General features: G+C 50.1%; 1 protein-coding gene across 3 annotated transcripts in view; it reads left to right on the top strand.

Moving 5' to 3' along the window:
* Positions 1–23269, top strand: part of NMT1 (N-myristoyltransferase 1) — a 40509-nt gene extending 17240 nt beyond the window's left edge. For all 3 annotated transcript variants that reach the window (XM_025440698.3, XM_025440699.3, XM_025440700.3), the window contains 11 exons: positions 970–1078; positions 4248–4392; positions 9933–10051; positions 10730–10821; positions 11677–11793; positions 12575–12745; positions 13569–13677; positions 16955–17125; positions 17748–17915; positions 18913–19050; positions 19749–23269. In XM_025440698.3, coding sequence (XP_025296483.1) covers positions 970–1078; positions 4248–4392; positions 9933–10051; positions 10730–10821; positions 11677–11793; positions 12575–12745; positions 13569–13677; positions 16955–17125; positions 17748–17915; positions 18913–19050; positions 19749–19769 — 1360 coding nt within the window. In that variant the 3' untranslated portion in view covers positions 19770–23269. The remainder of the gene's footprint in view (positions 1–969; positions 1079–4247; positions 4393–9932; positions 10052–10729; positions 10822–11676; positions 11794–12574; positions 12746–13568; positions 13678–16954; positions 17126–17747; positions 17916–18912; positions 19051–19748) is intronic.
* Positions 23270–25726: the final 2457 nt, after the last annotated feature.

Genomic DNA, 25726 nt, shown 5'->3' with positions numbered 1-25726 from the left:
ACACAGTACCACTTGCTATGAGAAGACAATTAATATTCATAATCACCCCAAGGCATTTTAATACCAAGAAGACTTTCTGAATTATAAAATAAAGCGTAAATGGAATTTATCATAATAGTATGGAAAATGTATTTTATACTATTTTAATTCTTTGAAAATTGGTTATCTAGAGTATACAGCTAAAACCCTGACTTATGGGCACCTGGCTGGCTCAGTGGTTGAGCGTCTGCCTTTGGTTCAGGTCATGATCCTGGGGTCCTGGGATTAAGTACCGCATCAGGCTCCCTGCAGGGAGCCTGCTTCTCTCTCTGCCTCTGTGTGTCTCTTGTGAATAAATAAATAAAATCTTTAAAAATAAAACCCTACACTTAGCTGATCCTGCAGATTAGAGTTCACTGTATTCTCAGGTGGAACTACTAATTTTGAATTTTTTTTTGAACTGCCTTTTTCCTCCTTCCTTCCTTCTTTCCTCCCTCCCTTTGCAGTACTGCCTTGAGCTTTAGATCCAGCTGGGGAATCTTAATAAACCTTATGCACTGAGAGGATGGGAGTGGTGGCAAAAAAGGGTTTCCAAAAAGACTACTTTGGGCTGTCATCGTTTTAAATTCAGGGCTCTGAGGAAGCGTTGGTGGTATGAATGCCCTGTTAACAATAACCATTTGCCTTTGCCTCTTGCAATCTGAAGGAAATAAACATAAAATAAAAGCAAGAACTTAAAAGGTCCTTCCAAACAAGATACTTCTTGCACAGCCCCCCACACACACACCTCCCAGAACTGGTGGGAGTGAGGAGAGTTGCATTTGCTGGTGTCCTCCAAATGCCCCTCTGGGACCTGGATTCTCTAGTCAGCTTCTGAAGCCAACAGGCCTGATTAAGGAAGGTCTGGCTCCCCAGAAAGCTCTTTGTCAGTGTAGCTCCAAACAGATGATTTTTTAAAAGCCCTGCATCAGTCTTTATTTTGTCTTACAGTGGTTTGAGTCCAGCCAATGACACTGGAGCCAAAAAGAAGAAAAAGAAACAAAAAAAGAAGAAAGAGAAAGGCAATGAGACAGATTCAGCCCAGGATCAGCCTGTGAAGGTAACAAGGACGCTCTGTTTTCTTGTGACCGAGAGTCGCTTTTTCAGATGAGAGAGTTTGGGGGTCAATGTATAGGAACAATTCAGATTGACAGTCTCCACTGGTATTGCTTCAAGATGGAGGAGTTGGATCCCTCTGCTGCCCTCTGCTGCCCTAGACCTAGGTGATGAAACTGCTCCTGGTACCTTAAGAGACACAGCAGGTTAGACGCTGTCTCCCGAGCATGTTGCCCCCTCAGTATGTCCAGGTACAGAACTGCATGTGCTGCTGTGCTAGGTGCTGGAGAGAATTCTGTCAGAACAGCCCCTGCTGCCTAGAGCAGTGGTTCTCAGACCTCTGTCTTAAGTCCTCAGCACTGGGAGAAGAAAGGGCCTGTTCTTTTTTAAGGCCAATCTTTATGTATTGCGAGCATTCCCTTATTGCTATAGTCATTGTAATGGAAGCTGTGAGTCCCACAAGGTCCATTTCTGAGGTCCACCATTGAGAACCACTGGCCTAGACCGTACAACTAAGACTGACACATGACCTGAAACCCAAAAGTACGGGCAGGGATTGGCTTATTTCATAAATAAAAATTATAAAAGAAAACCTTTTATTTATTTATTTTTTTTTTTTTTAAAGAAAACCTTTTATTTCAGGTTAAGTGTTACCCCCTTCAGAGTTGTCTCCAGGAGAAGCTTAAACATCGAATCCCTCTCTTAGAAGCTTCACAAGAGATCCAGTCTCACCCCAGTATACCCTCACCTTTTTTTATGCTGCAAATACCGTGCTTCAACTTGAATCTCCTACCTTGTTGAGAAATGGCTTCAAGTAATTTTTTTTTTACTGTTCTCAGTATTAAATCCACTATGGAAAAAAATCTCCAAACCACCATTGTTGACCACCAGGCACTTCATTTAAATTAACCCCAAACCTTCAACATCCCTACTTGGGAGGTGGTGGCAGGGGGTCTTCCTCATTTTAAAGCTGCAAGCAATAGGATGCCTATCTGGCTCAGGTGGTAGAGATCAACTCTTGATCTAGCAGTTGTGAGTTCAAGTCCCATGTTGGGCATACTTTAAAAAAAAAATTAAGGATGAGAGCAATGGCTCAGCCAGGTCTTTGGGCCAAGGATTCTAGCCCAAGCCTGTGCTTTAGCTTTAGAAACTTTTGTTTCATTGTTTGTCTGGAGGTGGGTGTTTGGAGACTGAAGGGGGATTTGAGCTCCAGCATGTATCAAAATGATTCACTTTGAAATTAGAAACATTTAACAGGGATCCCTGGGTGGCGCAGCGGTTTGGCGCCTGCCTTTGGCCCAGGGCGCGATCCTGGAGACCCGGGATCGAATCCCACGTCGGGCTCCCGGTGCATGGAGCCTGCTTCTCCCTCTGCCTGTGTCTCTGCCTCTCTCTCTCTCTGTGACTATCATAAATAAATGAAAATTTAAAAAAAAAATTTAGAAACATTTAACAAAATACCATTTACATAACCTCCTTTTCCCTCTTTGTGAGAGGGGTGCAGTTCATTGTCAAGAATTTAGGAAAGACCTGGTGCCTGAGTGACTCAGTGGTTGAGCCTTTGGTTCAGGTTGTGGTCCTGGAGTCCCAGGATTGAGTCCCACATCAGGCTCCCAGTAGGGAGCCTGCTTTTCCTGCCTCTCTCTCATGAGTAAATAAATAAAATCTTAAAAAAGGAATTTATGAAAAACGTTAACAAGAGGAAGAAAATGGAAAGCACTTGTCCTACCTCCCAAGAATAAGCAGTATAAGCATTTAGTTTATGTTCTCCCTGTCCTCAATATAAATGGGGGAAAAAAGTAGCATATTAAAAATACCAGAAGAAATTCTGAGTATTTTTATATAATCGTAAGCCTGACGTAAGACCCAGAAGCCATAAAAGCCAAAAAGCTTTTCTTTTTAAAAGAAAAATTGACAAATTTAAATCCTCTCTGTAAAAGTTAAAAAGATAAATAGACTGGGAAAACATCTGTAATATATCAGTCAGTCAATTTAAAATAATGAAATGAGTGGGCAGTTTACAAAATTAAAAATGCACATTGACACAGTGTATGAAAAGATAGTTAAATTGACAAATTAAAATTAATATTTTTTTCCTCGTTGGTTGGAAACTTGGGAAATCTAACGATGAGGATCAAGAGAAACACGTGCTCACTGGGTTATTAGTTGATACTAGTTAAATGAACACACTGTTCCTTGGGTTATTGATTGATACTCTCTTTTTAGAGAACAAGTTGACGATATATATTACAATTTCTTTTTTTTTTTTTAAGATTTTATTTATTTATTCGTGAGAGGCAGAGGGAGAAGCAGAGACACAGGCAGAGAGGGAGAATCAGGCTCCATGCAGGGAACCTAATATGGAACTGGATCCCAGGACTCCAGGATCACGCCCTGAGCTGAAGGCAGATGCTTAATCGCTGAGCCACCCAGGCGTCCGTTTATTACAATTTCAATGTGCATATCCTTTGACCCAGAAAGTCTCTTTCATAGACTTTATCCTACAGAAATATATATTCCAGTGAGCAAAAATAGATGTACAAGAAACTTCATTACGGCATTGTTTGTAAAGCTGAAGAACAAAACCACGAAAATGCCCATCGGCGGGGGACTTGCTAAATATATTGTGGTCCATCCACAAAGTGGACTCAGTTCAAATGAGCAGATCTGTGTGTCCACATGGAGAGGTCTCTAGGACCGTATTTAAAGAACAGCATATAGAATAATACCATATGACCCAATTCTAGTTTTTGAAAATTGTGCGTGTGTGTGTTTGGAGCTTGCATGCAAAAAAGTCTGAAATTATATTTGCCTCTTCTCACCCTACCTCCTAAATTCAGACTTTTGGTGATAAGGATTATATTTCAGGGGTGGGATTGTTGGGTTTTTACTTTCTATATGTATTATACATTTCTGCATTGTTTGAAATTTTACACTGAGCATGTATTCCTTTTGCCCTCAAACATGAGACTAAGAAGGAGAAACCCTGTAGGAAGCACCCACCCTTCAAAAAACCATCACCAACCACTCTTTGGTTGTCAGATGACATCTGACCTCTGGGGTTAGGATCATACCCCTTCCTTGAGTTGCACCCCTTAACTCTTGCACTTGTGATTAATCAAAAGTGTGTTAACATAATGGGCCTTTTCTCTCCCCAACTTTGTCTCATCCAGATGAACTCTTTGCCAGCGGAGAGGATCCAGGAAATACAGAAGGCCATTGAACTATTCTCAGTGGGCCAGGGTCCTGCCAAAACCATGGAGGAGGCTAGCAAGCGAAGCTACCAGTTCTGGGACACGCAGCCTGTCCCCAAACTGGGTATGTATGTGTTTTCTTCCCTAGGCGAAGGGGAGGGATGTGTCTTAGCTTTGGGTGCCACACTGAATTAGTGAGGGAAGGATGGTAGGGTTTTGGAGTTCCTTGGTGGCTATTTTTAGAGGGCAGTCTTTAAAGTGCAGTATAGAAAACACTAATGTTCAGGGACCTTACCATGTCACAGGAGTACATATTGAGAACAAGTACTGATTCCTTCCAGTCCATCATCATCTACTCTAAATCTACAAAGAAAAACCATACCTTGGCACACGCTGAGTAGGGTTGTGTGCCCAGGGGTCTGTGTTCCCACAAAAATTTTATTTCTTTTTTTTTTTTTAAGTTTTATTTATTCATGAGAGACACAGAGAGAAAGAGAGAGTCAGAGACACAGGCAGAGGGAGAAGCAGGCTCCACACAGAGAGCCCAATGTGGGACTCGATCTCAGGACCCCAGGACCACACCCTGGGCCAAAGGCAGGTGCCAAATCGCTGAGCCACCCAGGGATTCCTCCCACAAAGATTTTATAGAGAGACCATCTCATTTATGGGGCAGATGTCTGATCCTGGGGTGGGCTGTCCTCCAGCCCCTTCCCTTTGTCCCTCAGCCAGTACACACTTACCAACTGCACATAACTTGACATTTTGCTCAAGAGTGATGGCTCAGCCCCCGGGATGCCCTCTGCAGGTCTGGTTGACACCCTTTAGAAAAGCTATATTGAGCTCTTAAAGGGGTAGGACAGGCAGAAAAGCTAAAAGGATTCTGGAGAGACGACATAACAGAGTTAGAGATGCCTGCTGAGGCTGAGCCACAGCTAATATTGATGACTAACTTCAGATGTCGCTGTTGACAAAAAATTTCCAGAGTGGTTGCACCATGATTCTGGGCCTATTGATGGCCCAATTCCTATTTTCTCTATGACCGAGAAAGTGTGTTGAGAAAACATGAGACACCAAATGTAAGCGGCCTTCAGGTTGTGCGTGTGATTGGTCTCTTCCAGAATTCTTGGTGGGAAGGGGGTGGGGGGTGAGGGCAGGCCAGAACCAGTGACTCGAGAGGGGAGAGGGGCTGCTGTACCCACAGAGGTGGTCTATTCCAGGGGTGGGGAGTATGCAATACAAGGCAGTGCTACTCAAAGTGTGGTCCTTGGACCAGCAGGGTGGGCATTGCCCTAAGAACTTGTAAATGTGCGGACTCTCAGGCCCTACCTCGGGTCTATGGAATCAGAACCTATAGGGGATTTGTGTCCACTCTGCAAGTTTCAGAAACTGCTGTAGAGCAGATGCAGTTCTCGAACAGTTCAGTCACAATCCAGACAAACTGAGATATGCCCCCCCGGGGTGGAAAGCAAAGCACTGCCTGGATGGTGAGGAGTGGTGAATCGGTGGCAAGCACTCCTCCAGAACCCTGTCCTGACCCATCCGCCTTGTCTGTCAGGCAGCCCAGGTCAGCCAGGTCCCAGGCCCACTGGCTAAGCTCTCCAGCAAGGCTTTGGGTCGTAGTAATGCAGTTAGTAAGGCATTACCAGGACCGGGTCCTGGTGACAACTCCCCGCCAAGAAGTTGGAAGAATTCCACCTTTGAGTGAAATGCACAATGAGGCGTTTTGTGGTGGCTGCCGGGCATTTTGGCCCAGTTTTCAGATGGGGCTTTGGAGTTTTTTGGTCTGATTTTATTTTTCATTAAGAATTTGCAAATGGTTAACTTAGCTCCATTCTTCATAGACATGGAACCTGCTGAAGAGATGAATTGGGGTCCATGGACTTCTGTTCCTCATTAGTCCAGTTACTATTCTATGTTGTCTGCCTCCATTTCTCCACCTGTAAATGGAGAGAGTACTCCAGGTTCGTTGTCAGAAAGTTCGTGAGAAAGCCGCCTAGTTGCCACAGGAGTCCTGACGTCCTGAGGAAGGTGGAACCAGTTCAGCTGTATTTCTTCTGGATGTGCCTCCTGGGCCATATGTGGTGTGGGGCTCTGGGGAAGCGCCGTTGCTCTGAGCGCCTGACCAGTCTCCCTTTCAGGTCTGTGGTCAGGCCCACAGGAAGGCTTCTGTTGTTTCCATGAGGCAGTGCACAGAGGGCACCACATCACAGGCTTCAGTTGGTCGGCGTGGCTGAGGTGCCAGCCTCATTCTCCTCAGGGTAGTGTGACTTACAGCTTCTTGCCATGATTTTTCCCACTGGAACGGTGCCGGTGGCCCGGAAGCCTATCAGTTGTGCTGTTTACTCCCACCTTGTCAGGAAAGGTGTGATTAGGTTGTATTCCACTACAGAGACCTGGAATTTTTCAGAAGTTCATGATCCTAAATTCTCCATCAAAGGGCTTTCTGAATAGCAGTTGTTTTAGGCTGTGTGGCAATTCTGTGTCCCCAAATACACACACACACACAGTTCCGTTCCCAAATAAACTTGTTTTTTCTAAAGGTTGTATTTATTTATTTGAGAGAGATAGTGAGAGAGAGCAGGAACGGGGAGAAGAGGGAGAAGCAGGTTCCCTGCTGAGCAGGGAGCCCAATGTGGGGCTCAATCCCAGAATGCTGGAATCATGACCTGAGCCAAAGGCTGATGCTTAATTGACTATGCCACCCAGGCGACCCCCAAATAAACTTTGGATCCCCTTTTCAGATCATGTCATTCTACTTTTTCAAAGTCATCCATTTTCTACCATAGTAGAGGGCTACAGAATCCTTTCCCCCTCATCTCCATGGATTGGAATCTCACCACCCTTAGATTCATTTGTACAAGTAACTACCCAGAGGAGAACTCAGCTTGTACGTGGTTTCTCCGAGCTGTGTGAGAGAAGCCTCCCCACTCTCAGCCTCTTCCTTGCCCTGTTCATAAGGTTTAAACTCTTCCAAATCTCACACTCTTTGCTTCTAAGTCCTTCACAGTTGCTGTGGTGCATGGTTTGGGATCTTTGATGTCGAAGGCAGAGAGAATTTCAGGGAGAGAGTGTACAGAAAGAAAACCCTCTGAAAGTCCAGGATTTTCTTCTAAAGTTCCCAGCATCCTCAGTCAGTTACTGGGTTTGGGTGGCCTAGAGATCATTGGCTGTACTCCAATCATTCTCTGTGGCAACCTCCCACACCTACATAGCAAGAGGTGCTCAAAAGCCCTACAAAGGTGGAAGACTGGCCTGTCCCCACAGGCGGAAGCTGTGATGCTGGGTGCTGGCAGGAGGACAGTGCAGTAGCCCAGGGCCACTCCTCAGCTTCATTGGCACCCCAGACTGTAAACCTATTAAAAGTGGTGTTAGTTTTCTCATTGTTTCCTGGAACTCTTTTGTCAGCTATGTCTTGCAGAGGTCAGCCTTGAGATGACCTGTGACAGCTGTCTAGCAGGTCAGGGGCCCTCATCGTGCTTGGGGGACAGGTGTCTGCTCACCTGTCTGTTGAGTGCCCATGATGCTGAGGGCCTATGCCATCCCATTCACCAGCTCTGCCCCAGAACTACTGCACTCTGGGATTCCATGGATACATGGTAAAGGAGTGAATAGAAATGCTCATTGTATGCAGGGTCTAGTAAGGAGCATAACTGAAAAGATTTAGCCTTGAGATTATTGTGCTACAGTGAGGAAGACTACCAGTATCTTGCCTGTGGAAATCATTTAGGAAAAAAGAAGGGCAGCCTGGGTGGCTCAGCGGTTTAGCGCTGCCTTTGGCTCAGGTCATGGTCCTGGAGTCCCGGGATCGGGTCCCACGTCGGGCTCCCTGCATGGAGCCTGCTTCTCTCTCTGCCTGTGTCTCTCTGTCTCTCATGAATAAATAAATAAAATAAAATCTTTTTTAAAAAGGAGAAGCAGCAGCAGCTTCTGAAGTAAAAGGTATCTTGGAAAAGGTATAAATTCAGTACAGAGTAAGAAACCAACAAGCACCTTGATAAAACTAGCATAGAAATCCTTGGTACTTTCTAAGGGTCTAGCCCTCTTGGCTTTGTAGGCCCCCAAAATTTTACATGACAGTGAACTGGAAGTAGATTGACTGAAATTAATTCACAAGGGCTAGTTTATGAATAAATCAAAAGACCAGTTTCTGAAGTAGGGGAGAGGGGTGTCTGGGTGGCTCAGTGATTGAGTGTCTGCCTTTGGCTCAGGTTGTGATCCCGGGTTCCTGGGATCAAATCCCACATGGGGCTTCCCGAGGGGAGCCTATTTCTCTCCGTCTCTCACAAATAAGTAAATAAAATCTTTTAAAAAAATAAAAAAAATAAACTAGGGGAGAAAAATATAACCTCTTTCCCAAGCAAACCTATTGGGGAGCTGGATGGTAAAAAGGAGGTAGCCATTTGCTTCTTTGCTATGTGTCTCCCTTGTTGCCTGCACTTTCCAGTTTGTGATGTTGGTAATGACTTATCTATTAAATACTTCGCCAGAAGATGGTACATCTTGTGGGGACAGGGACTTTGTCTTTTCCCTGCTGTTTCCTAGTGCACAGTGTCTGATACAGGTTGGTGCTGAGAGAGAGTGTTAGGTGGTCAGTCCTAATGGCATTGTCCTCAGTTCATGGCCTGAGGCAGCTACTTCCACTCCATCTGCCCCATGGATCCATTACTGGAAGGGTCTGTCGTTGCTTATTACACATTAGAATGACATATTTGGGCCAGGGGTCTGAAAATCAGTAAAAGCATAAATTTAATGCCTGGTGTGTACAGAGCCTGATGCTGGGAGCAAGCAGTGAACTGAGTGGGTTCCTTTCAAAGGTTCAGTTTGCAGGATATGCTAAACATTGCATTCTTCCAGATGTGAATATGAAGGAGCTCTGAACTGTAGAAACTGAGTAATTCTGAGGGCCAAAATTAAGTGGTCGATTTGCTCAAGTGTGTCACATGAGTCTGATTTGGCTGTGCATGGGTATCAGGGTTGTATCATCTGAGCACCCCAAGTACTCTCCACATGCTCCACAGAAGAGGGGCATCTGTCCAGTGTGGGGATGTCAAATCAGTAGGTAACTTCCCGGCAGCATTGTGTGGCTTCCGTGATTCAGCCTAAAGACGCTTGTAGGACTCTGTAAACACCAAACAACCAAGTTGGCAGCAGTAGTTAAGTGGCCCACATTGCTGAAAGCCAAGACTGGCAGGGCCAAGATTGAGCCTGGCGCCTCAATACCATCCTCTGGGTCAGCAGTGGGCGCAGTACATTGTTGTTGCTGTTGACACAAAAGCAGCCTTGTTGCAACTCCTTATAAATCTGTCCAGGTTGATGGGTCTGGTCCAGGACCATGACAGTCCTCTTTATACCAGCGGGGAGGCAGGATGCCAAATTAGTCAAGATAAATGTTTGCCATTTAGTAACCAAAGGGAGATTTAAAAGAATTTCAAAAAAAACCAACCACCTTGGATCTTAGTGATTGTTCTGAGGCTTTGCTAGGAGTTGGCTCTCAGCTGAGGACTAAGGGTAGCTGGAGAGATGGTCTGTAGTTGCCAAGCACAGAGTGTCCTTCAGACGGAGGGCTCTTAGGGACAGGAGGAATGTGCTGTGGTCAGTGTTTGGGCTGAGCCCCTTCCCGCCCCCTGAGATGGGGTGAGGCTCCTAGCTATGCTCTTCTTCCAGGAGAAGTGGTGAACACCCATGGTCCCGTGGAGCCTGACAAAGACAACATCCGCCGGGAGCCCTACACCCTGCCCCAGGGCTTCACCTGGGATGCCTTGGACCTGGGGGACCGTGGTGTGGTGAGTAGGCTGGCCAGGCTGCAGTGTGGATTGGATGCGACTTTCAATGAGCCCTGCCACCATATGAAGATAGCTACTACTCAGTCCTTCCTCTAGGACTCTCTTGAGAGCCAATCCAAGCAGATTGGAGCAGACACACCTGCCATCTCAGGCCCCCTCCCCCCCCATCTGTTGCCTCTGAGGCCTGCCTGATATGCCACATTTTCTCTTTAGGATTTTCTTTTTTAAGTAATCTCTACGCCCAATACAGAGCACAAACTCACAAACCCAAGAGTCATATGTTCCACCGATGGAGCCAGCCAGGTGCCCCCAAGATGCCACATTAACTAGCACTTGGCTTCTCAGGCAGGTTGATAGTTCCCCAAGGTGATATCTTTCTGCCATGCATGTGTTTTCCTCGTTCATCTATTCATTTGTTCTGTGTCTTAACAATGGAGTAGCCGGCTAGTTGGATGACATTCTTGCTCTGCCATCCTCGGTGGCTCGGTTTCCTGGTACAACTAGGGTACTCGTTCTGAAAGAGTCCCTGCCATGCCTGGATCGAAAGGATTTATGAGATGAAACATGGTTTGCCTTGTCCTTCTGGAAAGCGTAGAGCCCCAGGGAGTCGAGGTTGGGCCCTCCCTCACCCCTAGCCATGGCAGGGTGGCTCTGAGGCAGCCCCTTGTCTCTCTGCAGCTCAAAGAACTCTATGGCCTCCTGAATGAGAACTACGTGGAGGATGATGACAATATGTTCCGGTTTGACTACTCCCCGGACTTTCTGCTATGGTGAGCCATGAGGGCTTCCTGGTGGTGGCTTTGGGTGGGGCACAAGGCAAGGCTGCCACGGTGGGCCCACCTTCTCATCCCTGCTAAGAACCAGCCTTTGAATGGCAAATTAGGGTGTCCGTTTTGAGTACTCACATCTGAAGGAATCTCGTTTCCGGTGGAGCTGAGAATCGAAATCTTATTTAAGGCAAGTGAAGGAGACCCTTTGTAGCATCAGTACCCAGAAGAAGGGATGCTGTGTTATATGGTGACTTGGTGTGAGAAAGAAAGAAAAGACCTACTGAGATTTTGAAAGAAAAAAAAAAAGTCATTTTCTATCCAGTTCCTGAGCACACTTGGTTATATGGTTACTTGCTTGGCTGAGTCAAGCAGCCTCTCAGTGCCATGTTGAGTATCCAGGAATGTAGAGACACAGCACTGAACTGGAGAGGGACTGCCTGAAAGGAAGACTGGGCAGGCAGAAAGAGGGGGTGAGGATACCCGGAGGGCAGGTGGAAACCAGAGCTCTGGGGGATCCATGATCACTTCACAACCAGGGGACCCATTGGATGCTGAGCCAGTGAGGCCGGTCCTCTGACTTCAGTTATCAAAGTGAGTGAGCACAAAGAAATGAGATCAGGTACAAAGTCCTCAGTATGACAGCCTTGGATTGGGTGGATAAGTAGGCCAGGTGGGCTAAGCAGCAGACAAGGCCTCTGGCTTGATCCCACGGGTGTCCAGGAGGGCTTGGTCCTCAAGAGAATTTAGCTACCTAGGGAAGTGAAACAGGAGGTGAGAACAGACTCAGCTGCAGAGTGCAGGCAGCCTGCCCAGCCCACTGGTCACCTGCAGCTGCGGCCTCTGTCTCTCCTCTAGGGCTCTCCGGCCACCTGGCTGGCTCCCCCAGTGGCACTGCGGGGTTCGAGTGGTCTCAAGTCGGAAACTGGTTGGGTTCATCAGTGCCATCCCAGCAAACATCCACATCTATGACACGTAAGCACCGGGAACTCCACCCCCACCTCCTCACCATCCTGCTTGGTCTGAGAGTGGGGGAAGAAAAGATACCCCATCTTCCACAAAAGAGGGTGAAGAGGAACTCAGGTGCTGGGAATAGAAGCTCATAACAGGAGCTGTCCCTTTTGCTCTGTGTTGTTGCTCGTTCTCTTGTTCATGATCTGTGCTGGATGAGGTCCACCATGAGGGCTGGGTGCTACCTGCACAGGGGCTCCGCGTTTGCACTTGAACCTGTCACATGGTGGTGCACTTGAGCAGCTTCAGAAATGGGCCTGAAGCCACTGTGACTCAACATCCAAACAGTCACAGGGCTTGTGAGCTCTGCTCTTTATTTTCCCTGGAAACACCAGAACCATCTGCCACAGTTCTCTGGGCTTTGTAGGCCTGGGATTCTTGTGGGAGTCAGAACCCTTAAAACTTCTGGATAGCCCTTGACTTACTTTGGGGTGCCTTGCCAGCTCAAGGTGGGACTCCTCTCCCTGCTATTGGGGCAGATCCTGGTGGTACCTTTAAATAAAGGAGTTTGCTTCAGTCCCACCTACCTTTGAAAGTGGGGTCTGGTTCAAAAGACTGGGTTCCTTGCCTGGTGCAGCAGAGCAGCGAGGAACAGGAGGAGTCCGAGTACTGGTTGCCAGGTGCAGGTGGCAGCAGAACGCATGCCTGAGCTGAAGCCCCCCCACCCATGGTTGCTCCAAGGTCCTGAAGGGGTTACCTTCCCCTTTAAAAGCCTGGTCACTGGGGTGTTTCCCTTTCTCTCCAGAGAGAAGAAGATGGTAGAGATCAACTTCCTGTGTGTCCACAAGAAGCTGCGCTCCAAGAGGGTGGCTCCAGTCCTGATCCGGGAGATAACCCGGCGAGTTCACCTGGAGGGCATTTTCCAAGCTGTTTACACTGCCGGGGTGGTATTACCAAAGCCTGTTGGCACCTGCAGGTAAAGATCTCTTGAGAGGCACTCAGGGTCCTGGTGTGCCTGCTTTGGCTGAAGGAGCTTGTGTCACTGAGTTGCAGCTCTGGCCTTCGGTTGGTGCATGCCTGAGAGTGTCTTGCTTCTCTCTGTCTGATAAGATGGCTGGTAGGTTCCCAGAGAAGCTGGGTAGGAGGTATGGAAATGAAGGGGGAGATCGTAGGAACAGACTGGAGAGCCAGTGCCCTGTCCAGAGAGGTTAGCCATTCTCCAGTCCTGCTAAATCCTGCCTTCTGGAAGCAGAAGGTAATTCTGCTGGGGTTTTATTGTAGTTTTTAAAGTCCAGCACAAAACTGGATTTTGATGGTAAAAGTTCAAGACTTTTAAGCAGTTGGCTCCATTTTGTTTTGAATATTATGTGGGCCAAAGAGCCCACATCTGCACCCTGTGGAATCAGATCCCTGTCTGATCCCTTTGTGATCCAAGGACAGCCTCTGGACCTCAGCTGTCAGAAAGCTGTGTGAAGCAGTTGAATAGTCTCTGCCTCAAAAATTTGAGAAGTGAAACACCAGGCAAATGCAGTAGAGGAGGGGAGGAGGATACACATTCCGAGAAGACTACAAGTCTTTTCGTGGACTTGGCTCTTGTAATTGGGAAAGAAAAATAGAAAGAAAATTCAGGAAGAGCTGTGGCAGCTCTGCATTTACTGGGGGCCCAGCACAGGCCCTGGCGCTCACGGGGGCCTGGTGTGTCTCTCGCGCCACCTGCCGGCCATCTAGAGAGCTCCATGCCTTCCCTCAGTGGAACTTGACAGAGTCCTCTGAGGACAGGACATCTGTGTCCCCCACAGGTACTGGCATCGGTCCCTGAACCCACGGAAGCTGATTGAAGTGAAGTTCTCCCACTTAAGCAGAAATATGACCATGCAGCGTACCATGAAGCTCTACCGACTGCCAGAGGCCAGTGGTGCTGGGGGCGATGGGCAGGGGTGGGAGAGGCTGAGGAGAGCCCGGCCCTCAGCAGGACCGTAGTGAGCTCTGGCAGGGCGGGGCGAGTAGGGGAGTGGTGTCAGAAAAGTGGCCCAACTCAGGGTTTCCGAATTCCTGGACTTTCTGTCTCTGTTGTTTCTGTTGTCTATAGCAAGAATTTTATTTTAGTCTGACTTTCTTGGTCTCCTGTGTCTGCACCTGGATGGACTTCTGTGTCCTCTGTTGATGAGCTCAGGGAACACCTATTCTCTGTGATTGTAGCCCAGGTGAAGCATAACTAGAAAGATAAACCTGGGGATGCCTGGGTGGCTCGGTGGTTGAGCATCTGCCTTTGGCTCAGGACGTGATCTCGGAGGTCTCGCATGGAGCCTGCTTCTCCTCCCTTTTTTTTTTTTTTTTTTTTGCTTCTCCTCCCTTTGCCTGTGTCTCTGTCTCTCTCATGAATAAACAAACAAAATCTCTAAAAAATAAATAAAAGAAAGATGAACCTGCTAGCTGAACTGCAACACCACCCAGAGCCCATGTAAATAAGCTACAGAGTGTCAGCCTGGCCTCAGTCAGGGAAAGGAGGAAGCCCAGATTTCTAATCCCAGTGCCCTTGATCCAGATTTGGCCAGTAAAGGAGTAGGCAGCCTGGAATCAGCTGGTTTTCTGTTCTGGGTCTCAGTTTACCTAGTTTTCCCATGAAAGAAATGCTGTTTCTCGTTCTCTGCTTGTGCCTGGTTTCAGGACCCTAATGACATGAAAGTTGCCTTTCCTGCCACAGAGCTTCTCTGGTCCGTGTCAGCATGGTTACTGGGTGCCTACTGATCAAGGGGCTGCCTGCCTGCATTTGTCAGCCACCACACCGGCTTAATCACCCTGGGAGTGGGCTGATCAGCACTGGGCCTGGGTCAGTGGTGTCCTGTTTTGAGAAACTGTGACAGATATCACCCCGAAAAACAGATTGGGAACAGGGACTGTGATGGGTGTCTCTTCCTGTTGTTTGTTTGTTTGTTTGTTTTTAGGGTTTTATTTATTTATTTATTCATTCATTCATTCATGAGAGACATAGAGAGGGAGCCTGATATGGGACTCAATTCGATCCCAGGACCCCAGGATCATGACCCTGAGCCAAAGGCAGACACTCAATCATTGAGCCACTCAGGTGCCCCTCCTCCCGTTGTAATGACAGATTTGTCCTGAGTTCTAGGCAGGCAGAGAGCATTCTTTTTTTTTTTTTTTTTTTTTTTTAAGATTTTATGTATTTATTCATGAGAGGCACAGAGAGAGAGAGAGAGAGAGAGAGTGTCAGAGTCGGTCAGAGACACAGGCAGAGGGAGAAGCAGGCTACAGGCAGGGAGCCCAATGCGGGACTCAATCCCCAGTCTCCAGGATCACACCCTGGGCTGAAGGCAGCGCTAAACCGCTGAGCCACCAGGGCTGCTCCGGCAGAGAGCATTCTTAAAGTGATGTCACAGCCAGAAGAATGTCTCTGGACCTCCCCACCATGGGTGCTAGCCCCTTCCAATGGCAGAATTTGAGGTGTCCTTGTGGGAGCTGCCATGTAGAAATGAGGTCAGCAAGTGTTCCCTGGAGACCTCAGGATTAGTGAGGAATTTACATGGCTGAGGTCCTAGAACAGCTTGCTTATTTATTTATTTATTTATTTACTTATTTGTTTCAATTATTTATTCATGAGAAACACAGAGAGAGAGGCAGAGACATAGGCAGAGGGAGAAGCAGGCTCCCTACTGGGAGCATGATGTAGGATTCGATCCCGGGACCCTGGGATCATGCCCTGAGCCAAAGGCAGACACTCAACTGCTGAGCCACCCAGGCATCCCGGAACAGCTCTTTTTAAAAACTTTCTACACAGGGAAGCAGTTGTATTATGCAGTGAGCGAGGTATATAAACTGTAACTCCACCCTGCTTTCAGCTTTGGCTGACCCCACCTTTGTGTGTTGGGCCTTTGGGGTTGTTCTAGCAGCCCCAGTATTTACTCCCAAGCATCACATGGGTTCATTCCACTGAAGCCTTTCTTAAGAAAAAGCAGCTGTGGGGTGGGATCCCAGTTTAAGATGAAGCCCCAGGAGTTTGGTGTTTTTCTTCTGAATTTAACCGGCAGTAGGTCCTGCTGGAAGCAGGCTGGTGCAGCAGGGTCTGAACAAGACAGACGGACATCTGGTGTACACTCTGCTGGGCCTAGGGGTTCCAACATGCTTAGGCGAGAAGCTGTTCTGTGAAGTGCTCTCTGAGTCTCTGGGAGAGAGACCAGTGTGGGAAATCAGCTATGACTCAGTGGGATAAGGTGGCAAGGGTTTGGAGGAGCAGAGCCAAGCGGGGCTTTACTAGGTCAGTGAGTAGCCCCCAAGCTGGGCCCACTCCAGCACGTCTGTAAGGGTTTTGCTCCATCGTGGCACCATTGACATTTGGGGCTGGGTAATTCTATTATGGGGCCTGTCATTCGTTATAAAATGTTTAGTAGTGGGGCACCTGGTGGCTCAGTCAGTCAGTCTCATTCACTTAATGTCTGCCTTTGGCGCAGGTCAGGATCCCAGAGTCCTGGGATTGAGCCTCCTGTCAGGCTTCCTACTCAGTGGGGAGCCTGCTTTTCCCTCTCCTCCCTGCTGGTGCTTTTTCTCACTATCTCTGTGTCTCCCCCCCCCCCCCCAAATAAATAAATACGTTTTAAATGAAAATAAAAGATATTTAGTATTTCCTTGGCTTCTACCCATTAGATGCCAGTAGCACCCCTCCTCCTAGTTGTGACAGCTGAAATGTCTCACAGTATTGTCAAATACTCAAAATTGCCCCCGTTGAGACCCACTGGGCTAATAGGATGGAAAGGACAGTGAGAACTGCCAGCTGGTCCAGTGGGTGGAAGGTCTTCTGCTCCATGTTAGGGAGTTTGAAGGAAGGAAGGGGCCTGATGGGTTGTGTTCTTTGGAAGGTAGCCTGGGCCTTGTGGATAAGAGATTGAAGCAATAGCCTCAGCCAGAGAGTGTGGCCTTCCCTGGGAGGGAGGGACCAGAAGACACTGACTAGGCAGGACTCATGCCTGTGTGCCTGGGGGCAGTGGGTGGGAGTGGTTCTCTCACTCTCGGGAGTGACTGGGGGTTCTCTCTTGAGGGCCTCAGTGAATGCCTCCAGGGTTAGGGTAGGAAGGGATACAGTGTGAAGTTTTTGGTACCTTCAGGACTTGTGAGGGAACCAAGATGCTCAGTGTCAGCACATCTGATGCTGTCTCGTCTGTCTTCCTTCCAGGCTCCCAAGACAGCTGGGCTGCGACCAATGGAAAAAAAGGACATTCCAGTAGTGCACCAGCTCCTCACCAGGTACCTGAAGCAGTTCCACCTCACGCCAGTCATGAGCCAGGAGGAGGTGGAGCACTGGTTCTATCCCCAGGAGAATATCATTGACACTTTTGTAGTGGAGGTGAGTGGGGAGGGCTGTTCTGGGCCCCCAAGAGGCATTCTCCTCAAGCAGCTAGGGTTCCCATGCTTGGTGACTAGAGGCCCAAATGACAGATGGCAGTGTCACCACCTAGACTTCCTTGGTCCTCTTTGCTTGGTCCTCCCTGAAGACTGGAGGTTGTAGCTTACACTTGGTAAAATGATAACCCTCTGGACTGGCGTGAGCCCTTCTTGCCTCTGCCCCTACCCCCAGCCTCCGTGGATGGCGAAGTAGAGAGCACTAGTCCCCTCTTCCTCTGATAAGCCTTTGAGCGCTGCCTGTCATGCTTGCAGGAATGCTGGCCAGACATCAGGGACACAATCTGGGGGATTGTGGGCTGCAAGCAGCCCCTGACAATGTGTAGGGAGAGTGCTCAGCAACTTCGGCCCACAATCCGTCCTGGATTTTCCTTCTGGCTCAGTCCCCAAGTGCCCTTGGCCAGTGTGTTCTCGTTTGCTTGCACATCCTATTTCAGTGTGCACCCATTCATCTAGGGCAGAGCTGTCCTGGGGGTGGTATGAGAGCAATAGGAAACATTCCGTTCCCTGGCTGTAGGTTCCCTATGCATGTGTGACATTGCCTCCTTCTATTGTTTTCCCTTTAGAATGCGAATGGTGAGGTGACAGATTTCCTGAGCTTTTATACGCTTCCCTCCACCATCATGAACCATCCAACCCACAAGAGTCTAAAGGCTGCTTATTCTTTCTACAACGTCCACACCCAGACCCCTCTTCTAGACCTCATGAGCGACGCCCTTGTCCTCGCCAAAATGGTGAGGAGCAGACTGGAGGGCCTGGAGATGCATGGGGATGGGGCAGTGGGAGCAGTGGCTGGGGCTGCCAGCCCTCCTCGGCCTTGCACTCTGCGTAGGAAGGGGCCCAGCACTTCTCAGCCAGCAGCTCAGAACTAGGAGAGAGCAAGGAGCATCCACATGAAATGAAGGCATTGAACTCCTGATTTATTTCAGTGAGTTTCGTTCTCACGGGAGGCGCTGCCAAGGAGCCTGAATAGCCAGGCCTGCTCCAGGAGTAAAGGGGTTCTCCTTACGACTTCCCCAGCGTGGGAATGGGGAGTTTGGTCTCTTGTCGTGGTGAGTCACTGGAGCGGCTGACTATAGCGCATGGGGGGGTGGGGCCAAGGCTTCTTTGACACCCAAAGAGGTCAGCGTCAGCCCTTCATCATGGGTCCTGCCTGAACTCAGTCCACCTGGGCTGGCCAGATGGGAGCCCATCCAGCCTGTGCTCTGTAAGACCTTCTGGTCGACTTGGTGAAATGTGGGAAATATCTTTGTCACAGCCTCAAAACAGCATATCAGCTGCCAGAAAGTCACAGGGTACACAGCAAAGGCCTAGTAGTTGGGGTGTCTGGGGTGTAAAGGGACAGAACAAATGTGAGCAGCTGATAGGAGCCAGCTTCTCAGAGGAAGTACTTCCAGGCTTGGTCTCCAGAGAAGACTGTGCAAATGACTGGTGTTCTGGGGAGGCATAACATGGAACAACAGGAGCAGTGATCTAGACGCTGCATACACAAGGATGCGCTTGGTGGGACACCGAGGAGAGGCCGGGTGGGGTGGCGCTCCCAGTGCTGCAAGCACCGCCCCTAGATAGCCCGCGCTGGCTGGAGTTTGGAGTTTGGAAGCAGCCGGAGCTTCCGAAGGGATTGTCCTGGCCACCCATGCTGTATGGCCATGCCATGGTAGGAATGGGCAGGAAAGCGAAGCAGCTTTTATCTCTATTCATCTGTTCTTATTTCTCCCTGCTGCCCTGCAGAAAGGGTTTGACGTGTTCAATGCACTGGATCTCATGGAGAACAAAACCTTCCTGGAGAAGCTCAAGTTTGGCATAGGGGACGGCAACCTGCAGTATTACCTTTACAATTGGAAATGCCCCAGCATGGGAGCAGAGAAGGTATGTCGTCCATGCCGAGCGCAGCTGGGGTCAGGGAGTTCTTGTCTCCAGCAGAGATGGTGCCATAGGTCTGAGCCTCAGCATTATTTGGGCCCCCAGAAAGTCACCTCCCTCTGATGGCCAGACTGGCAGGGTCCACATTCCCCTTCAGCAGCTGGCGTGAGGGTGGCAGAGGAGACTGGCCCTGGAGCCACACAAAGGCAGGAAGCTTGTCTCCAACTTCTTTCCCCACAAGATGAGCCACCTTGGGAGGGCATTGGAGACCACCTCAGGGAACTGCAAGTCCAGCTGCCTGTGCTTAGCTGGGAAGGTTCTAGTCTAAGGATCTGAGGGGTTTCCTCTGCTGGGCAGCTGCCCGCATTCCAATGTAATCCTCAGCCCTTCCTCTGCCAGCTCCAGAGGGCAGCCTCAGCCAATGGTGTCATCAGCATTTACAAAATAGTGGTAGAGGAGCTGGAGGGAAGCCTTGTGACTAGTGTTGCTCGGGTTGCTGGCAATTGCTTTCCTTGAAAGATCTGATAGATGAAGGACGCCCCTCACAGAGATTGAATAAGAGCTCCTGGGCTCAGCCTAGTGGCACTGTGCCAACTCAGTCCTTTGGGACTTCTCAAGTCAGGTGGATGGGGGGTGGGGAATACTGGGACAGACTTGGGGACAACTGTTGACTCAACTCTGCCTCTCCCCATCGGCTCTCCTAGGTTGGGCTGGTGTTACAATAATCAGTTGCCAGTGAGAGTCTGGATAAAGCCACTGAGAAGTCACACCAGGAAATGGAACCCCACCACTTGTTGGTCCAATTTTCACAAACGTGAGAATCCCTGGCAAAGGGAACAGAACTGAACCGGCTTTACCAAACCGCCGCTGAACTTGACAATTGTATTGCAATGGCGTAGGCTGCGTGATGTCACCTCCGGCCGTGTGATGTCACCTCCGGCCGTGTCTCTGGTCTCCCTGTTTTCCAATTAATCACATCCTTCTGCAGCCGTGATCAAGGGAATGTAACTGCTGAAAACTAGCTCGTGATTGGCATATTATGGAGTTAACGGGTGAATAATAAAAGTATATATATATATATATTATATATATATAAATATTTTAAATATCTTTCCTGTTCCAAATGTACAAGGATGTTTGGTCTCTAATGAAAAACTGAATCCAGGTCATTCCTCAGAATTAGAATCCAAGGACAGTGCCAGAGAAACATATGTTGGTACAGTGAATTGTTTTGTTCTGAAAGCAGGCATTGACTTTTCTTGGGGGAGCAGGAGAAACAGAATGTGGGGAATCTTATCTAGTCCCCCTTCTGGATGGGCTGAAATGATTAGCTTTGAGAAGGCAAGGACAGGTGGAGGGACAGTGCCGAGCTGGGGGTGGGCTGAGAGGTCACAGAACTGCAGGTGGAGTCCTGGGTGGAGCTGACCCTACTGGGGCTGTCCTGCAGGAGCCAGGCCTTTTCTGCATCCTGACATTGGGCAGTGGGGACCATCTGTGGAAGCAGAGTTCATTTATGGGGTCCCTTCTTCCATCCTTGCCCTGCTCTGTGGGAAGTCATCCTGCCAACTGATTTTAAAGGGCTCTTTAGCTAGCTGTTGCCAACCTTATAGGGTTGAGTCGCATGGGACATTGTTTTTCACTGCCTGGGGTGACTGGCAGTTTGAAGGGGACCTCTGACCTCCTTGTAGCATCTGGGACCTTGTGGAGACCATACCAGTGCAATCCCTGCTTAGCTCATCGTAGAGCAAAGAGCCAGCACCCTGATAGCCCTAGGGTGGCTGGCCAAGGATGGCATGGGGACAATACCCAGACCCCTTTAGCCACCAGCCCCTGGCCTGTGCCTTCCAATCCATTAGCCATCACTTGTGCTCCTTTCTAAGATGCATAACTTGCAAGTAGTAGCAAGGAGCAGTGTCCAGACGCCGATCTGGATTTGACAGCAGAAATGATCTCGTGTCGCCATTGTCTGAATCTCATTTTCGCTGGTGATGTCTTGTGATCTTTGTGGTGGTGGTGGTGACGGTTATTGATGCTGCCAGTTTCTCCAAAAGCAATGGAGCCTCAGGTCACGTGGCTGTCCGCGTAGGCATTCCTCAGCTGCGCTCAGCCAAGTCCCTTGGGGAGCATTGAGCTGTGGAATTGTCAGAAACCCACATCCAAGCTTGTGTATAACTTTGCATTGGGAGAAGGTAGACAGGAGAGCAGGGCATGTGCGTGAGCGAGACCTGGCTGCTTTCACCTCTCGGCCACTTCTGGTGGGGAGGAAGGTTTAGCCGACTCTCATAAACTGAAGCCATGCTCTGCAGGCTAACAGAGCTGAGTTTCAGGCTTTGGGTTTGCCAGAAGGCTAATTGTGCAGAGTCCCCAGAGCTGGAGGAAATCGTGTGCTGGGGCTGGGGGCTGTGCCACCTGTGCCACCTGTGCCACCCGCTCTGGAGATGGCTTGCTGGGCCCAGCCTGCCCTCCACTGTTCTGCATTCTCATCAGCGGCCTCTAGGGGCCTCCCTTCTCCCCGTTGTTCCCGTGCTGCAAACTGCATGCACCAGCGATCATGGCTGACCTGTGACTCCTTGACTCCAAGATACCCAGACCAAAGAAGCTGCTGTTCTTAGCAAGATGTGCACTGCATTCCACAGACAGGAGGAGTTGGAGAGGCAGGGGCTTGCCTTTACAGCCTCACAGACAGCAGCCAGCCAACACCCCGAGTCCCAGAGCAGCTTACCCTGTGCATGCATCTGAGGATATCAGAGAACAAAGTGCCCGACTCTTTCCTACCTGGGGCAGGACCTGGAACTTGGAAAGGCTTCCTGTGCTAGGCTTGGTCAGCTCTGGGCCAGGTCCCAGGGCAAGCTGCTGCTGAGGTTAGGTGTGCATAGCAGCCTCTGGAGTGAGCTTTGCCTCAGCTGACCCAGGCCACAGGATGGAAACCAGGAGTCCATGGCTGCTCTGGAAGAAACCGGTCTCCTGGAAAGGCCCCCCGTATCTCCCTCCAAGACCGCATGGCCTGCTTCTTGGACTCTGCTGTTGTGTCATGGTAGGGACCCTGCCCAGCCCTAGCCCTGAGCACCGCCTCCCTGGGCTGCAGGAGTCAGCTTGGTCCCTGCTCTTCATCTTTTTGTCCAAACAGTTCCCGAGTTCTTCACTCCACCCCTTCCAGGACTTCAGGTCAGAGAGCTCAGAGAGAACCATTGCTTGGGGTCCAAGGCCTCCTCATAAGGAGCCCTGCAGGATGGTGGAGCCCCAGCCAGCGTGAATCAAGCAAGGGAACAACCCTGGGGCCTCCAAGCTCTTCACCTGGGACCTGCCTCAGGCAGCCATTGTTTGAGGGCCTCCAGGGCGTGGCCCTCACTCTCTGCCACCAGTACTCCCTGTTCGTACCACTGGGCTTTTTGGACTCCCATGTTTCCAGATGTTTACCTCTGCCTTTGGATTGACTACATTTGACACCTGGGCAGTCTTATGGCCTCTGATCTCTGTTTAGGGAGAGAGCTGGGTAGAAAGGAGGCCTTGGCTCTGGGTGGAGGCGTATATAGGGCTTGTCCCCCTGCCCCCACCATGCCTGCTTTCAAAGACACATCCAGTTTGAAGGCTGGCCCACACCAAGCCACCTCAACACCCAGTTTATGGGAAATTCAGGCCTTGCCTGCAACTCTCACCTAACTGCCATTGACCCCCTGACTCGCTGGCTCACTGAAGCCCAGGCATGGGGGTCCCTGCAGTCTGAATTCTTTGCCTAAAGATGACCAGCATTTAACCAACTGAAGGGATGGCCCAAAGGCCTGTAGCTTCACGAAGCTGCAATCTGGGAGAGGATGAGGACCTGGTTGTCAGGCCAGGGGAGCATATGCATGAGCATATCCCTGGCCAGTGCCCACCCCCCCAGGGGGCGGCCTTCTTGTGGCCTGACCCACCTGCTCCGGAACCAGAGGAGACGCAAATCATCTTTGGTTTTGCCCTACAGCAAAGTGAAGGCAGGCCTGCCAACAGGCTGTCTCCTAGGAGGTTGTGTGGGACGTTCTCATTCAGTTAAATTCAGAGATACTGACTGCAGGCAAGGTGTGCCGAACCTGGGAACAGGAAGGGGAAGCTTCACTTTTTGTCTGAGCTTTTCTCTGGGCTGTGGGAGGGACATCCATTTCCAGGGTGGGGGAGGAAGTACCAAATGCATTGTAGTTCCACTGGTTACATCTCACTTGTTTCTAATAAAGGAAGCAGCTGAACCAAACCTCTCTGCCCTTGCATTCCTGGGGTCCGCAGGTGGCAGTGGAACAGATGGGAGCCCCTGGCCTGGGCTGGAGCACCCTCTGGGGTGGCAGTGGAGCCCCGCAAGGAAAGCCACTCCTGACTGTTCCACAGAGGCAGCTACTTTACTTTGGTAAGGTTCTCTGTTCAGGGCAGAATTGGCTCTTGTCCCCTGACTTCTCCCATCTGCCAGCTAGGAGTCAGTACTGACCCAGGTTTGCTCCATGTAAGAGGAGCAGTTGGGCCCTGGGCCAACATCAGGGCACCTTGCAGAGGAGCCAGTCCCCAGCTTCCGCTGCTGGGAGCAAAGCACCCCCTCAGCCCGGAGCAGCAGTGGCTCCTGTGGGGGTTTGGGGGGTGCCCAGGCACTGCCCTATCCTTGTCCAGGTGCCACATCTCCAGCGGCCAGTGGCCAGATGATTCTGCGGAGCCACCAGGGGTGCTTTTTAACACTGCTGGTCACCAGGTCCCGCTACACACCTACTGAACCAGTTTTCCAAGGAAGGGCCCCAGTTACCGAATTTAGACTCCCAATTTTCCCCCACCCCCATTCTTTCCCTCTGGCTGGTGCCTCTGAGCCCCTTGGCAGGGGACCTGGGCTGCACCTGAGAGGACACAGGACCTACCCCAGGGTCATCTGTGAGGCGCCTCCCAGAGCACTCGAGACCCCTCCTAAACCCATCCCTGTGTCTCCCACATACACCCACAGCAGGTCACTCTAGGCCCTGAGGGCTCAGGCCTTTGTTCTCCCCTTAGACATGGGCTGAGAACACAGCCCTGTGGGTGGCCATCCAGGGACCTCTGGAGTAACAACTGACTTCTTTGCTTCCACTTCCCATAATCCATTCCCATCAATTTTCCTACACTGAAGACTTGCCCTTTCAAGGCTGACTTCCCTGCTTTGGAGCTCTCACTCTAGCAGGAAACACTTCCTTGGGCTTTACCAAACCAAAGAAGAGAAGCAGGAGCGGGGGCTGAGCCCAGAGTCTAGTGCTCACCTGACATGGGACCCTCAGTGCAGGCCCTGACCAGACCTGGCCCTCGGAAAACAGGGCAACTCCCTAACTGCTCCATGTACATCGTAAATGGACTCAGCTTTGCTGTGCTCCCTCCTCGGGCCTGCGGTTTGGCTGCCAGGTGTCCTGACAACCCTGAGAACCAGGTGTCCATTCCTTTGTGGTTCCTGCGTGGAGAGGCTTCTGAGCCCATTCAGAGTGTAAGCATCCCGGGATCCCTGGGTGGCGCAGCGGTTTGGCGCCTGCCTTTGGCCCAGGGCGCGATCCTGGAGACCCGGGATCGAATCCCACGTCGGGCTCCCGGTGCATGGAGCCTGCTTCTCCCTCTGCCTGTGTCTCTGCCTCTCTCTCTCTCTCTCTGTGACTATCATGAATAAATAAATAAAATCTTTAAAAAAAAAAAAAAAAAAAAAGAGTGTAAGCATCCCCTTTCAGACACTTGAATTCATCAGAACCAAAGTCCACTCTCAGCATGAACAGAGAGCAGGGGGAGGATCTCACTTCTTGCATCAGGTGTTAGGTTGCAGGAAGGTGAGATTGCCCAGCCCCTGGGTTCCTTGGGATGGGTTCCTTGGGACGCATTCAAGCCCCAGCCCAGCGCCATCCCCAAGCCAAGAACTGTCTTCAAACTCTGTCCTGGTTCAGTGTTGGTGCTTTTGCCTGATGGAACCCAAAATGTCAGGGCGCCACATTGAAGCCTAAAAAGTCCCCTTTCAACTGAACAAGGGGTAGTGGAAAGGGAGGTGGGTGGGGGGTTGGGGTGACTGGGTGGGTGATGGGCACTGAGGGGGGCACTTGACAGGATGAGCACTGGCTGATAAGCTATATGTTGGCAAATTGAACTCCAATTATAGATAAGATAGATTAGATAGGTAGATAAATAGTCCCCTTTCTGGCAGGTTTTCTCTGGATCCTGCCATCTGGTGTCTCGGCACATTCTCCCAGCCACTCCAGGCAGCCCCGAGTAGCGGGATGGTTTCCAGGCCATCATCTAAAAGGCTGGTTGCTTGGTGGGAGGAGAGCCCCAAGTCTCTGGGATTCATCTACTGAACAGACAGGGGCCTCAAATGCAGCTGAACCCAGAAAGCGTGGGCCTGTCAGCTCCCTCAGTCTGTCCCATCCCCTTAGGGCCATAACAGTTCTTCCCTGGCAAAAGCCCCCCCCCACTGGCCAGCTCCCCATTCAAGGCCCTTCATGGTGGAGATGGGGGCAGGGGGAGCCTATGAGTTGGTGTCCCCACAGTCTTGTGATGCTGGAAGCAACTTGGAGCCAAGAGGAGGGGTCAGGCTATTTTGAGCTGGGGCCTCTCCTGTTGCCCTCCCACCTGTACCATCTCCCTGGCTGGCTTAAATCCAAGCCCTGCCGGGGGAGGGGGCCCAAGGGACTCTGCCCTCATCCCTCCTCAGGGTCCTATGGGTATGACC

The sequence above is a fragment of the Canis lupus genome, chromosome 9 (genome assembly GCF_003254725.2).
Source record: "Canis lupus dingo isolate Sandy chromosome 9, ASM325472v2, whole genome shotgun sequence".
In the NCBI taxonomy this organism is placed as follows: domain Eukaryota; kingdom Metazoa; phylum Chordata; class Mammalia; order Carnivora; family Canidae; genus Canis; species Canis lupus.
Note: the sequence above shows the minus strand (reverse complement) of the source record. Positions and strands in the feature narration are given on the sequence as shown.